We start from the raw sequence: 13,949 nt of genomic DNA on the forward strand, positions 1-13,949 counted from the left end.
TTAGAACTGAGGCTCTGTTGGTTGGATGTAAAATATTTTCAATATAGAACATTTTTAAATGGAAAATCCAATTGTGAAGCTAATTTTCTTTTGTTTGGTTCAATCTAAAAAAAAGTTATCAAATGAGAAAAATAGATGGGGAAGGAAGATGATGGATAAGAGGAGAGTAAAAGGTTGCTAAGAAGAATGGAAAAAAATGTGTTTTCCCTTCTTTTGTAAAGGAAAATAATTTCCACCTATAACTACTATGATAGAAAACTTGTTTTACACCCTTTAACATACCAAACAACGGAAAATGAGAGGAAAAGGAAAACTAATTTTCATGGAAAATATTTTACACCCTACCAAACGAAGTATGAATCCAAATGATTGTAACTAAATTGAAAATAAGATGGAGACTGGAGAGAACAGGTTAGGAATAATAATCCTATTTATATGATAATATTTAGAATTCTAACAGATCATCGATGTACAATAAGCTATTACTAGTCTCATATGCACATTTATGTTAATGTATAATTTCTTACTTTTTAATTGTTTGAAATCGCTTTAGTTAGATTAGTTTAATTTTCAATCAAAACTATCTCTTTTAAGCATATTATTTTGGAAAATATTTTATGTGTACATTATATCTTATTATAAATTAGACAATCTTAAGTTTCCTTATTATTACACATAAATATAGATCAAGAAAGAATTAAATATTTCATAGTTAACAATTTTTTTAATAGGTAAAAGTTAGAACAGTAACTTTACAAGACGACACCATAGCTCGTCACTTTACTTATATAATAGAGATAAACTCGTCAATTTATGTTACATTTTCGAGTGTTGTGCATAAAAAAAATAATCTTAAACTACATAGGTATAGCCTATAATCTATATGCGAGTAACACTCCAAAAACGCTCAGGTGGCGGTGCCCAACTCATACGCAAATTGGATTCCTTTAGAACCTCTGGAATCTGGAACCTCTCATATGTCATACGCATAGCTCGAATTGCAGAAGCTCGTTCCAGGTTCTTGTTTTGTTCCTTAGATGAATCTTCTTGTTTTGTTGCGGATTTTGGTGTGGAATTGCGATTTTTGAGATGTACTTCATGTGATTATTCATGCGATTGGTTTTATGCTGTTTGTTTCATGAAGTCAACTTATTTTTTCTTTCTCATATATGCTATCTCATGTTTTTAGTGATAATTTACATGTTATAAACTTATGACTCGAGTTTCTGGTTTAACTTCTTATTTCATCTTTGTTTCATGGAAGTAAATGATAAGAAAATTTATGTTACAATTTGTAGATGCGCATATTTGTGTTCACTTGTTCTTGTTTAATTTCATGAGATTAATTTTTCAAGTGTTGTGGCTGGAAATCAGTAATGAATGACCTGTCATCCCCAGGCCCAGGGCGGCCGCCCCTCCTGCCCTGGCTCAGGGACGGGCCTGATTAGAGTTGACCAAACTTGACAATCAAGAGAGTAAAATGGATGAATATTATTAGCTTCTTCTGGAAATTATTCCAAAGTAGTAATATGTTGTTTCATGATTTATCACATGTTATACTTTCTGAATTGTTTTTTTGTTTCTGTTTTTTGGGGGTCTTATGTATTACTCCATACTAGTAATTGGTATGATTTCAAGTAAATAATCTTGGATCCACAACTGAAGATTTTATGTAAGGTGATTTGTGGGTTCTTTTTGGGATGTTGTTGTAGGGTTTTGAAGAGACATGGCAAATCAGGGTGCTAAGAAGAGAAAGGAAGAGAATGCCCGTCATATGTCAAAACTTCTTCGTCTTATAATTGGGTGTAATGTAAATTTCTATTCCTCGTTTTTCATGTTTTCGGGTTCTAATTCTAGTTTTTCATGTTATGATTAGAAGCAATGGCCAAATGTTTAGATTAGGGACATGCTTGGATCGAGGAGTAATGCATTAGGGGGTAATGGAGATTCGGGACAAAACAAAGAAATAAAGATGATTTTAGTAGTAGTAAAAGAGATAATGTAAGGAAGGAGATGAAAGGGGAACAATCTCCCTCCTTACCCTAATGGATGGTATGTAAATAAGTAAATTATATTCTTGAACTGAGGGTAATTTATCTCCCGCTATCTAAACAATACTTTATGTCAACTATCACATCTTCATTAACCTTCTTTCTCTCTTTTTCTTCTTCTATCATCCAAAAATTACATATCCTCAAGTACAAGCATGCCCTAATTTTTCTTTGGAGTAAAAGTATAATGTATCCTCATCAATAGTGAAGTCTAACTATTCTTTGTTTTTTGGATTATAAAGAACTTTCTTAAAATGAATCATTAGAATTCTGCCTGTCTTGTAAAATGTAAAGTAGCATATGGTCATTGCATAGAATCAAGGGTTGGTTGGCACAAAATGCATACATGATTCATCCGAGCCTCCTTACCTTGCCAAAAACAGGAGCCTGTCTATAAGGTTGTAGCGCATATCTGATTTTTTTTTTATATGAGAGTCTTCATAGTAGGTTGAAGTTTTGAGGGTTAATGTTTCTTGTGCCATTTTATTTGCAAGATGCTTGGATCTCTCCTTCTCTCTGCCATCTAGAATGTGCAATTCGATTTATTGTGGTTGTTGAAGCATTGCTTGGCAGATAACCTTGATGGTTCCCTTTCCTTTTAGTTGTTTTCTGGTGATGGTGTTGCTTGGTTGATACATTTCTTCTTCCTAAAATTACTCTCCCTATATATGTGGGCTAAGCCGCCTAGCTTTCATCGATGCTACGAAAAACTATCTTTATTCAGGCGAGCAATTTCATTCCATCCAGTAACTTCTGTGGGTTGGGTGTGTTCCCTGCACTGGTCTTTCAGTTTTTGGTTTTCTCACCCTGCTGGGAAAGCTTTCAACGCTTTCTAGGTGTTGAACATTCAAACACTATAGTCTTCCAAATTATATCTACACTGAAATGCTCGGCTATTTGCTGTCTAATACTCCCTGTGTCTCCAGTAGCCTTAACATTGTCTTTTTGGCACCTCATAATAAGAAGAGTAGGGAGAGAAAAAGAGATGGTAATCTTTACCCATGTGATCAGGAAAGAGACCTTTGAACAAGAAAGGAATGTTAAAAGTTATTTTCTTTCTTCAAACAAACCAAAATGGAAACTGGCAAGTTTATCCAGAAGCAGAGATAGTTGTATCTTTAGCAATGATATAAACTCACCCTGTCTAGCTCCATATCAAGTTGGTGCATTGACTTACTGGCTATATGCTAAACTTTAGTGTAATTTTACAGTGATTATAATCGGCACTCCATTTTACTTAAGCCGTTAGGCACCTAGAGCTTAGCCTCCAGACATTATCTCTCCTCTTCTTTTTTTTTCGTTTGTTTGTTTGATTGTACGAGCCTCCCCCTCCTCTAAGTCTCCAGACATTGTTCTTTTGTGTATGACTTGCCTCTCTCCTCTCCAAAGTCCAAATAGTACCTTGTTCTTTTGTGGAATTTTATCTCTCCGTTACTTCTTTAGTTATATTCTTATCTATTCTGCACATGTTTTGCTAGTAGTTTATTCATTCAAAAAGGAAAATAGTAAGGTATTCCATTTAATTCAATATGCTGATGAATATAGCTCTCCACTTCTCATCATAGGTTGTCTACATCTTGGTGAGGATGATTATTTATCATTCGTCTTTCACATGGAAACATTGGGTTGGCTTGGTGTTGACATCTTTGGCCTATGCAGCTCCTTATAAACAACTTGCTAGTATGGCTAAACCAACCTACACAGATGATGGCGAGCTCATTGATGGTGGGTTTGATATGAGTACCACAGGAGTTTGTGGGTATGGTTACCGCATATCTTCTCTATTTAATACCTTTTGGCTTTTCATCTTGTTCTTTTTCTCCCTTCCCCCTCACCTGCATGTGATGTTGCAATTTGATCCTCTTTGTGCAATTCTCTATAAATGGCTGTTTTAAGATTCCTATCCCAATGCTACGAAATGGCTTTTTTTTTGTTAAAGTATATTCCTTTGTGAACCTAAAGGAACTTCCTCTCAAATGGTTAATTTGCATTACAGGTATTTGCATGACATAATCTACATTACAAGTTTTGTACAGCTTGCCTCACTCATCTCCGACAAATTTTGGTATACGTACTTAGCGGTAAGTCCCATTGCTCTGATTTGCTTTACGTGGTGTGTGGTTTCTGTGGCTTTTTGTGGGTATTTGTTTTGGATTGGGTGGTAGAGGGTGAAGTAATGTCATTCTCTTGTTTGTTATGTGCTCAAGAGAACTTTTGAGCTCTTTAATTTTATAATGAGATAAGGTAGTAGAAAGTACCTAAACAATTGGTGAACATCAAGTGGTATAAGATTGACTGTAAGAAACAATATTGTTTGCACATTCATGTATCTTATCTAGCATAACTTGCGCCCAACAAATTTTTTCAAAATTTTCAATATTATTTATAATAAGAAAGTTATACTAATGCCCGTAGCCATCGGACGGGGCAGCAACAAAGTAACTAATCAAGTAAAAAGACAACATTTTTCTAAAATTGAGCCGTGCCTCGGTTTCTACTGACATATTGTTAAGAATTTGAACTACAATTGCTTTGCGACCAACTCATTTGGACTTGGTTTTCTCACCTTGTTTGTATTTCGTGGCCATGTTTTTAGTCTTGTCTTTCTTCCGTCGCTCTCGCTCATCCTCATGGACACATTCATGACACAAATCATAGTACCATGAAGGAGTCTCTAGAAAACTTGATGACTCAACAAGAGGCTCCCCACTGTCACTCAACCCAGTAATTCTAGCTATATCACTCACATCGAATGATATAACTTGATCTTTAACTCTAAAACACTTGTTCTCTACATCATAGCACTCAAGAAAGCGGTGCACCAAGGTATTAGATGTAGCCTTTTGTTTTGTATTAAGTAGCTGATAGAATTGTAAGTTTTCCATTAGCCTTTTAAGTTATGAAACTTGATTACCCACCTTATTAATAGTAGGCTATTACATTAATAAGGCCTACGATTCTAGCGGGTAATTTAGACAACACTCATGTCTTTGCATCTCATCTTTCATGGCTAACTCTCACTTAGATAAATCACTTGAATTCACAACTTCTTTATAAGATTCTAGATAAGATTCTAGTTCACCAACATCAGTTAGTAAACAAATAGTACATAAGGTGAATATCAGATAGGTGCTTTGATCTTTGGTGCAGACTTTTTCAGGTTGACCTTTGAGACTATTCTCATTGTACTAGAATGGGAGCCTGTAATGGTGTGCTAGGAACAATAGCACCATGTGAATCACTCATTTATGGGACATCCGATTCCTTAGAATCTGATCCTCTAGGAGTGTGAACCTCATCATGTTGTTTAACCCGTTCTGGAATATGAACCTCTTCATCAGAATTGCCCTCCAACTCCACCTGTTCTGTAATATGAACATCTTCATCAGAATTGCCCTCTAACTCCACAAATTCTCCTTCTCAACTCCCATTAGTTCAGTACTAGAATTTTTTGCACGCGATGCGTGCTTGAATTTTTTTTCGAAACAGAAACTCGATTTTCTTCGGCATAAGAGTCAAAGTTTGAACATTAGACATACGAAGTATAATTGTTTTTAGTTGCAAAATTTGATTGGTTTAGTTTCTGTCACTTAAGTCTCTCGATCACCATTCTTTTTTTTCTTTTTTTTTTTTACTTTTCAAAGTTATATTCTATGAACAAAATAGACATTTTATTGAATTTATTTATGATTTCTAATATTATAATAATTTTTTAGTTGATTTTTGAATTAAGTACAGTACTTCATAAATTGTAAAAAAAGTGAACACTTTGATTTCAAGTCAATTTTTTCATAGGTTGTAGTTTGTGAGTGATTGTTATTATAATTATATTTTTGGTATTTTTGTTTGAAGCCACTCTTGATTTATAAGTAAATTTGTAAATTAGAATGGGAGTGGGGTAACATAGTCTCTTCATTCGGGGACACCATAGCTCCCCTCTTCCCTTATATAATAGAGATATGTTATACTTTGATTCTTGAATGATATTTTACATAAACTTTTTTACCTTGATAATTAATCACTATTATATAATAGAAAAAGATAGGTCCAAATATATGTAAAAGTTTTATTATATATAGGAAACACTATAAAAAGGTAATAATTTTTTTCCTTGTCTAACTTCTAAATTATGATTTCACTACAAATATACCTCTATTTTTTATTAGTGAAAGTATTGGGTCAGACCGTCTGACGTATTGTTTACTGTCAGACGAACTGAGCCCAATACATCTTCTCTCTGCTTCACTTTTTAGGTCACATTCTCTCTCCTCTTTCTTCTTACTTGAGAAACTTGTTCTTCCCTGTGATGAGTATATTCGACTCATCATCTTCATGAAATTCTCATGAATTTCTTAATGAAGATAAGACTTGGATTGACAAATAAAGTCTAAACAAACCATTTTAGCTCCGTAGTATTTTGTGTTGGTAACTTAAAAAAGAAGCACTTGCATAATTTGCATTGCACGGTAAGAAAAAACACCACCACCAACTATGTCCGACACCACAGCAGACGAATCACCTTCCGCCGGAGCAATTTTCGACGCCGGCGAAACTCAACAACCAGCTCCGGCGGAAAATCTCTCTGAAAAAATGGAGAAAATGAACATCTCAAGTTCATCCTTCAGCATTTGGCCACCTACTCAACGCACAAGAGATGCCGTCATCAACCGTCTCCATTCTTAAGATTTTCATGAAATTCTTAAGTTCTTTCATAAATCCTATTTTTCATGAAATTCTTAATCTCAGTCTCCATTCTTTATTGATCTAACAAAGAAGAAAAAAATCAGCTAAGAGGAATGAAGAAGAAGGAGAAAGTGAGAGAAAACAGAGGTTAGTGTTTTGTTTTTCAGTTGGACTTTGTTTTGTTTCAGTTGGACTTTGTTTTGTTTCAGTTCAACTTTGTTTTCTTTCAGTTGGACTTTGTTTTCTTTCAGTTCGGCTTTGTGTTTCTTTCAGTTGGACTTTGTTTTGTTTCAGTTGGACTTTGTTTTTTTTTTTTCAGTTGGACTACCAGAAAAAAAAATGAAGACTACTTGAGTAGAAGACTACCTGAAAAAAAAAAAATAAAACTAACAAACGAATAAAGACCAACTGAAACCCAAAGTAAGTCTAACTGAAGTACAAAAACCAACTGAAAAAAAAAGAAGACTAACTGAAAAAAAAAGAAGACTAACTGAAAACAAAATGAAGACTACCTGAAAAAAAATGAAGACTACCTGAAATATAATAAAGACCAACTGAAACCCAAAGTAAGTCTAACTGAAGTACAAAAACCAACTGAAAAAAAAAGAAGACTAACTGAAAACAAAATGAAGACTACCTGAAAAAAAATGAAGACTACCTGAAAAAAAATTAAGACTACCTGAAAAAAAAATTAAGACTAACTGAAAAAAAATTGGAACCACCTGAAAGTCGTCCGACCAAAGATTATGGTCGGACGAGTCCGACATAATACGTTCTCTTTTTATTATGGCCCACCATTAATTGTGAATGGTTCTTGAGAATAGTGGTTTGTAAGTAAATTTTTGTAAATATTTTTGTATGGATTGACGTTCTAGGTTATTAGTTTTAGTTTGTATGTTTTTAAGTTTTAATAATGTTTCCTGATTATTTGAGTGATTTGCGTGATTTTTATAACGTGATTTTCTCAATTGTATGAGTGATTTGTAAAGTTTCTTCTTTTAAGTGATTTGTGAGTGAGTGTTGTAATTTATTTGCGGTAGTTTTCTTTGAGTGTCGATTTTGATTTTGACATTCCTTTTGTAATTTAGAAAGGGAAGGGGGGCAAAATAGGCATTTCAAAAGAGGACACCATTGCTCCTCCCTTCCCTTATATAATAGAGATCATAAGACTTAGCACCATACACATCCCTATACAACTTAGTCCCATCAAAAGTCACATCACATTGCCTCAAAATCTGTCTACGTTTGAGTTCCAAAATCGATACCCATACTTCTCAAAACCATACCCAATAAAGAAACATTTAACAACTTTTGGGTCTAACTTGTCACGATTCTCAGTTTCAACATAAGCAACACAACCAAAAAGCCTGAAGTAAGGAAGATTTACCTCCTTGCTCCACACTTCTTCACATATATTGAATTCCAAAGGAACTGAAGACCCACTGTTGATCAAGAATGCTGTTAGTTAGCCCTACATGAGACCTCATACTTCTGGCTCTCTCCAGTAGTGTCTTGTTCATCCTCTCCGCAACTCCATGTCGATTTTTTCCTGAAATAGTCCTCTTCAAAATGATGTCGTTCTCCTCACACGAGTTTCTTGTACCCTGTCAACTCATACTCACCTTTATTATCAGACTTCCTGCACTTTATCTTCTTACCAGTCTGATTCTCGACTTCAGCTTTCCCCTTCTTGAAAGTTTCGTGAAGCTCAGATTTTCGCTTCATAAAGTAGACCCACACTTTCCGGCTGTAGTTATCAATGAAAGTACAAAATACTGTTGAGCCTCTAAGGATTTAAATGGGGAAGGACCCTATAAATCAGTGTGCACCAAACTCTAGCTTCTCAGTTCTCAACTGTTTCTTGGCTTTTGTGAAAGTAACTTTTTTCTGCGTCCTACATACATAACTTTCATAAATTCCATGTCAGCTGATCTAAATCCTGGCAACTTGCCACTTGAAGCTACAATCTTCATCATTTTCTCACTTATGTGACCAAGTCTAGTATGCCATAACTTGATCTCATCCGTTGTGGTCGTAGCCAACATGCCCGTACACCTTTCAGTAGTGTACAATGTACCAACCTTGTTAGAGATTTTCCATCTCCCATCACTAAACATAGTCCCTTGACCACTTGAGTCAAGCTAACCCACATAAATCAGATTCTTTGCTACGCTTGGAATTTACATAAAATCATGCAGTTTCCAAGTGCCCCCAATTGTAGTCTTAATCATCACATCTCCCTTCCCCTCAATTTCAACCTTACCCAACTTCTTTGACTTCTAGTTATGAAACAACTCCTTGCAAGGTGAAGAATAAAAAGATGCGCCTGAATCAAATATCCATGACTCTATGGGATTATAAATGCTCATCTCGAAAGCGTCTCGGAAAATATTGATGAGTCAAAATCAGTGTATTGCTTTTCTTTGTGGTCAAGCTTGCCACCCTTTTTCTTGGGTTGTGGACATTCCCTCTTTGGATGACCCTTCTCCCTAAAATGGCAGTTACTACCATCAATCATCTCTAAATCAAAAAGACAACGCATCAGAAATACCTTATACATTGTCGTAGGCTTCTCATACATATTTGATAGTGCTTTGATTGGACCCACTGTAGTTTTGATATCATTGACATTAAAAGCAACAGTCCATGCCTATGTCAAACGAACAACTCCAAGTGCGTGACGATCGAGAACCTTTCACTTTTCCTCTTCCATGCCCGAGAGCCTCTTCTCTTCGAGCAGTTGATAAAGAGTTATTGGTACAAGTAATCGTTCACTTGCATTTTACAAAAACGAAATCTTTTCTATCACATTTCTCGATCTTAACCTTCGCATCCTCCATTGTTAATTGATCTAGATCTAGACAATACTCAATCCTAGCTCTTGATACCAATTGAAAATCCTAGCTTATGCCTATCAATCTGGAATCAATATCAAACAATAATAGAACAAGAAAATTTTAGAAAGTAATAAATAGACTCAAAGGAATTCTAACGCGGGGAACCCAAGAACCGGGAGAAAACCACGAATATGCACTAGGAATAAAAGATGAGTTTTAATGGTGAATACAAGCTCGCAAGGATCTCTCCTAAAGTTCTCTCTAATCTTAGTGTAACAAAAGGTTAAAACAACCTAAAAGAGTATTTATATGATAGGCTTATAAATTACAATCCTAGTAAACTAAGGAAACTAATTTGATGAAATATAATAGAGGAGAAGCTGCGACAAACGTGCTGCCACGCTACAGCATAGGTGCTGTGCGCCACTTCCTGCGGGCTGTCAGGAAGTTTTGGCTTATTGGCACGCCCAAGCCTGCTGGAAATCACGAGCCTTCCTTGCTGCGGGCTTCGTGAACTCGATGCTGCTGCCTCACACACACACACACCAAACTACACTCCACACATACCCGCCTCTTCACATCTCCATCAACACAAGTGTTCCGACTACATCTCCACACACCATTTACCCAACAATACTAACTTATTATTTTTATGCATTTACAAAGTTTGGAACCAAGTAACATAGTAACAATAGCACAGTCCTATCGTTGGAGTTTTACAGACAGTGTTTGCCATTCCCTCTTTCGCTTATTATAGGCCACATATTCACTTAGGCAGATCTTTGTATGCATAAAAGGTCCTAGCAGAGAGGCAGGAATACAAAGGGACTTGAGGCTAAAGACTTAGAAATTAAATCCTTACAGTTCTTGTATCTATAAGATGAATAGTTGTCATGATATTTGAGTTGATATACAGTCCTAGCTCTATGGTGGGTTACTCTATCCCTAAATTATATACCTCCTTTTAACAATTAGTAAGCTAAACCTTAAACTTTCGTATACTACCAACCACCCTTAACAATAAATTCTAACGACTATATTAATATGGTGGAGATGGAACTGTTAAATAATGATAGGAAATTGTGGGATTTGAAACTCAATTACTTTATCATTTCGGACAGATGGAGTATGATTTTGTCTTTCTAAGCAACTCTGTCATCATTCTTTTATAGATACCTGCATACGCAGTCTATCAAGCTTCTGGCTTCATCAAAGGCTTCCTGTCAAGTGATTCTGAGGTATTTATCCCTTCCCTGCAGCTTTCAGCATATGGCTTTTATTTGTTTAGTGGAAAAGGATTTTTTGATCTATCTTCTCTCTTTCTTTATCACTACTTATTTGCAGGGAATGGAGGAGGATGAAAAGACTCGTAAGAAAAGGGAAAAGATGGAAAAGAAAGCTTCAAGACCCAAATTTGTTAAAACAAGAACCAGATAGGTTTTTCGAGTTACTATGTTAATGTTCGGGTACAAACCGAAGTTTAAGTAAGGTCTGTATGCTGTAGACAATTTTAGTTTTCTCATCCGGGATAGATTTAGAATTGAACTTGTTAATTTGTTGTATTTTCTTCCTCTATACGATAAACCGAAAATTCCTAGATTTTTCTTTGGCACCAGCGATGAACATGTTAAATGAGAATTCCTTTGAAGGTCCTACCTCTCCATTTAACATGAATTAAGGGCTGTTCTGTTCAACTTATTTTAACTTATATAAACTCAGATAAGATAAGATAAGATAAGATAAGATAAGATAAGATAAGATAAGATAAGATAAGATAAGATAAGATAAGATAAGATAAGATAAGATATGATGGCTCCGTTTGGTAGGGCGTAAAACGTTTTCCCGGAAAACCGTTTTCCTCTATTTTCAGTTTTACATTGTTTGGTTGGCAAAAGAGTGTAAAACCATTTTCCCTTGGGGTAAAATTACTCTCTCAAGGATGGAAAACCATTTTCCTTTCAAAATGAAGGGAAAACTATTTTCCTTCTCTCTCTTGTACACTCCTCTCACTACCTCCTTACTTTCCCTTTCATTTTCATCATTTTTTTTTACATCGAACCAAACAACGGAAAACTAATTTTGGAATTGTGTTTTCCATTGTAAATTGTTTTCCATGAAAATCATTTTACACTGAAAATATTTTACGCCCTACCAAACGGAGCCGATATGATAAGGTAAGATAGACAAAATAAGTTGAACAGAACAAATCCTTAAACCATGATTAGGTAAAGCAAGACCTGAGCTAACCGGTTTAGGGACTGACTTTGGACAATTAGTCACCTTAGCGTACTCCAAAAGCAAGGATGTAATCCGGCTGTAGGGTGTTCCCCGAGATGGGAAAGGGTTTATAGCTAAAGATCATTTTGTTATTCCAAAGTTCATGACAGAGGTAGGGAAAGAATTCCCTACAAGGAAGACTCCTAAACTAGAGTACTGGACAAATTATCTTCAAGCCATAAACCCCGCAATTATTAATCATGCAGAAGAAACGTGCCTAAATGCAAGACAACAAGTAACAAAATAGTGGAAGACATGTGAAACACAAAATGTAAGAAATGATTAGAATTGACAATATAGTATGGTGAAATGACTTCATTTGGCAAGGTTAATAGTGGATACCTAAGGGTACGTATGTAATACTTCCTCTGTCATATTTTTAATTGCATCATTTTCTTTTTCACGTTTGGTGAGACGCTTCTTTGAGCGTTAATATCTCTAATTGCGTACGAATAACAATTATAAAAATTTGATATTTGAAATCCTCGCATTAAGACGAATTTAACAAGATCTTACTTAGCTATGTTTTTATTACATAATGATGCGAAACAACTTCACAAAGTTGACTGATTGATTGTGATAATGGTGCAATTACGAAGTATGGTGTAAAACTTTATTGTATATATATATATATATATATATATATATATATATATATATATATATATATATATATATGTATATATATATTGTTGTACTATCTACGTAGGTAAGTCGATATATTCTTATCACATGGTATTGAGAACCTAGGTTTTCTTCCAAAGCTTATCTCCTTGCTTGATTGTTTTTCTTTCCACGTGCCTAGGTTTCTTTTCTCTTCTTATGGTTGATTCTCCTTCTCGTGCATATTCGGCTCGTCCGGATAGTTCGCGGTCAACTACATGCTATGCTATTTTCTTAGGTGTTAATTTGATTTCTTGACGATCCAAAAAGCAACCTAGATTGTCGAGGTCTTCGACAAAGCTGACTTTCGCGTTAGTACTTATACTGTACAGTATACTCTTTGGATATACACTATTCTTGATGAGTTAGGTCTTGTTGTTTGTAATCCTGTTCGTTTATATTATGCTAATGTGTCTGCCTCATATGTGACTGTCGACAGTTTTGCATGATCGTAGCAAGCATATTACCGTTGACTATCATCTTGTCCATGAGCGTGTTGCTCATGGTGTTCTTATTGTTCCTTACGTTTCTACTCGATATTAGATAGCTAACATCTTTGGTAAAAGTTTATCTGGTTGGTATTTGAATTTTTGAATTCTAAATCGCACATTGTTCTCGTTGCACATATTGATTGAAGAGGTGTGACAGTGGATATCTGGGAATATTTATGTAATATGGGGTAAATCTTATTTTATTATATATATAGAGTGCCAACGGAATAATACTGGAATACGTGTGAAACATAAAATATTGAAAAGGACTAGAATTTGGAAATAATAGGCAAGGTCATTTCCTTCACATCCAATATATAGGTTCAAACATATTTCTAATAGTGCGTGATTGAGGATTGGGATGTTTTTGACAGTAGAAAAAACAACAGATAAAAATTCCTATAATTATAGAAAATCAAATAAGTTATTGTTATAATCTGCCTATAATGTCTTTTTATAATCCTAGATATATTCAAGGCACTTTCACTAGCTCATTTCTTATTTAAAATTATCGATACAACTAAATAAAATAGCTCTCGGTATACATAGCTCAAGTATACGGGAAACACCTAAAGAATGGTACTATTTTTACCATAACACGACTTAATTATTTTCTTAAAATCGACACATACGAGTCCCACGAAAATTATTAGATGATTATGCCCTACAAACGAAGTATAGTCCTTGCATGTGTGAATGAATGTAGGGTCTCATCCTATGCGCTATGCCCTGCAAGATTTTGATTTCTCTTTGGTAATATGTGCTGGGAAAAGTAAAGTTCACTATTATGTTGCGGAGTCTTCAAGCCTTATCTTCTTGAAATGACATAAATTGAAATTTCCAGAATTTGATTAAGACAATTACAGCTTGATAATGCATGCATATGACCTTCTTCATGTGCTGGATATTCAAAAGAAAATATATACAGAAAATGATAAAGTTATATG

At 34.9% G+C, this 13,949-nt stretch overlaps 1 protein-coding gene across 2 annotated transcripts; it reads left to right on the top strand.

Annotated features, from left to right (window-relative positions):
• The first annotated feature begins 859 nt into the window (after positions 1-859).
• LOC104899592 (uncharacterized) lies at positions 860-11,170 on the top strand. 2 transcript variants are annotated; one of them, XM_048647888.2, is made up of 7 exons: positions 860-1,017; positions 1,713-1,810; positions 3,617-3,810; positions 4,048-4,132; positions 6,839-6,881; positions 10,744-10,809; positions 10,916-10,989. In XM_048647888.2, exons 2-6 carry the CDS (start codon positions 1,727-1,729, stop codon positions 10,800-10,802), a joined length of 465 nt encoding a protein of 154 aa, XP_048503845.1. In that variant the 5' UTR covers positions 860-1,017; positions 1,713-1,726; the 3' UTR covers positions 10,803-10,809; positions 10,916-10,989. The 2 variants fall into 2 exon arrangements, with proteins under 2 accessions (XP_048503845.1, XP_010685110.1); XM_010686808.3 differs by lacking the exon at positions 6,839-6,881 and having other exon boundaries at positions 10,916-11,170.
• The last annotated feature ends 2,779 nt before the right edge of the window (positions 11,171-13,949 follow it).

The sequence above is a fragment of the Beta vulgaris genome, chromosome 7, assembly GCF_026745355.1.
Source record: "Beta vulgaris subsp. vulgaris cultivar EL10 chromosome 7, EL10.2, whole genome shotgun sequence".
Classification (NCBI taxonomy): Eukaryota; Viridiplantae; Streptophyta; class Magnoliopsida; order Caryophyllales; family Amaranthaceae; genus Beta; species Beta vulgaris.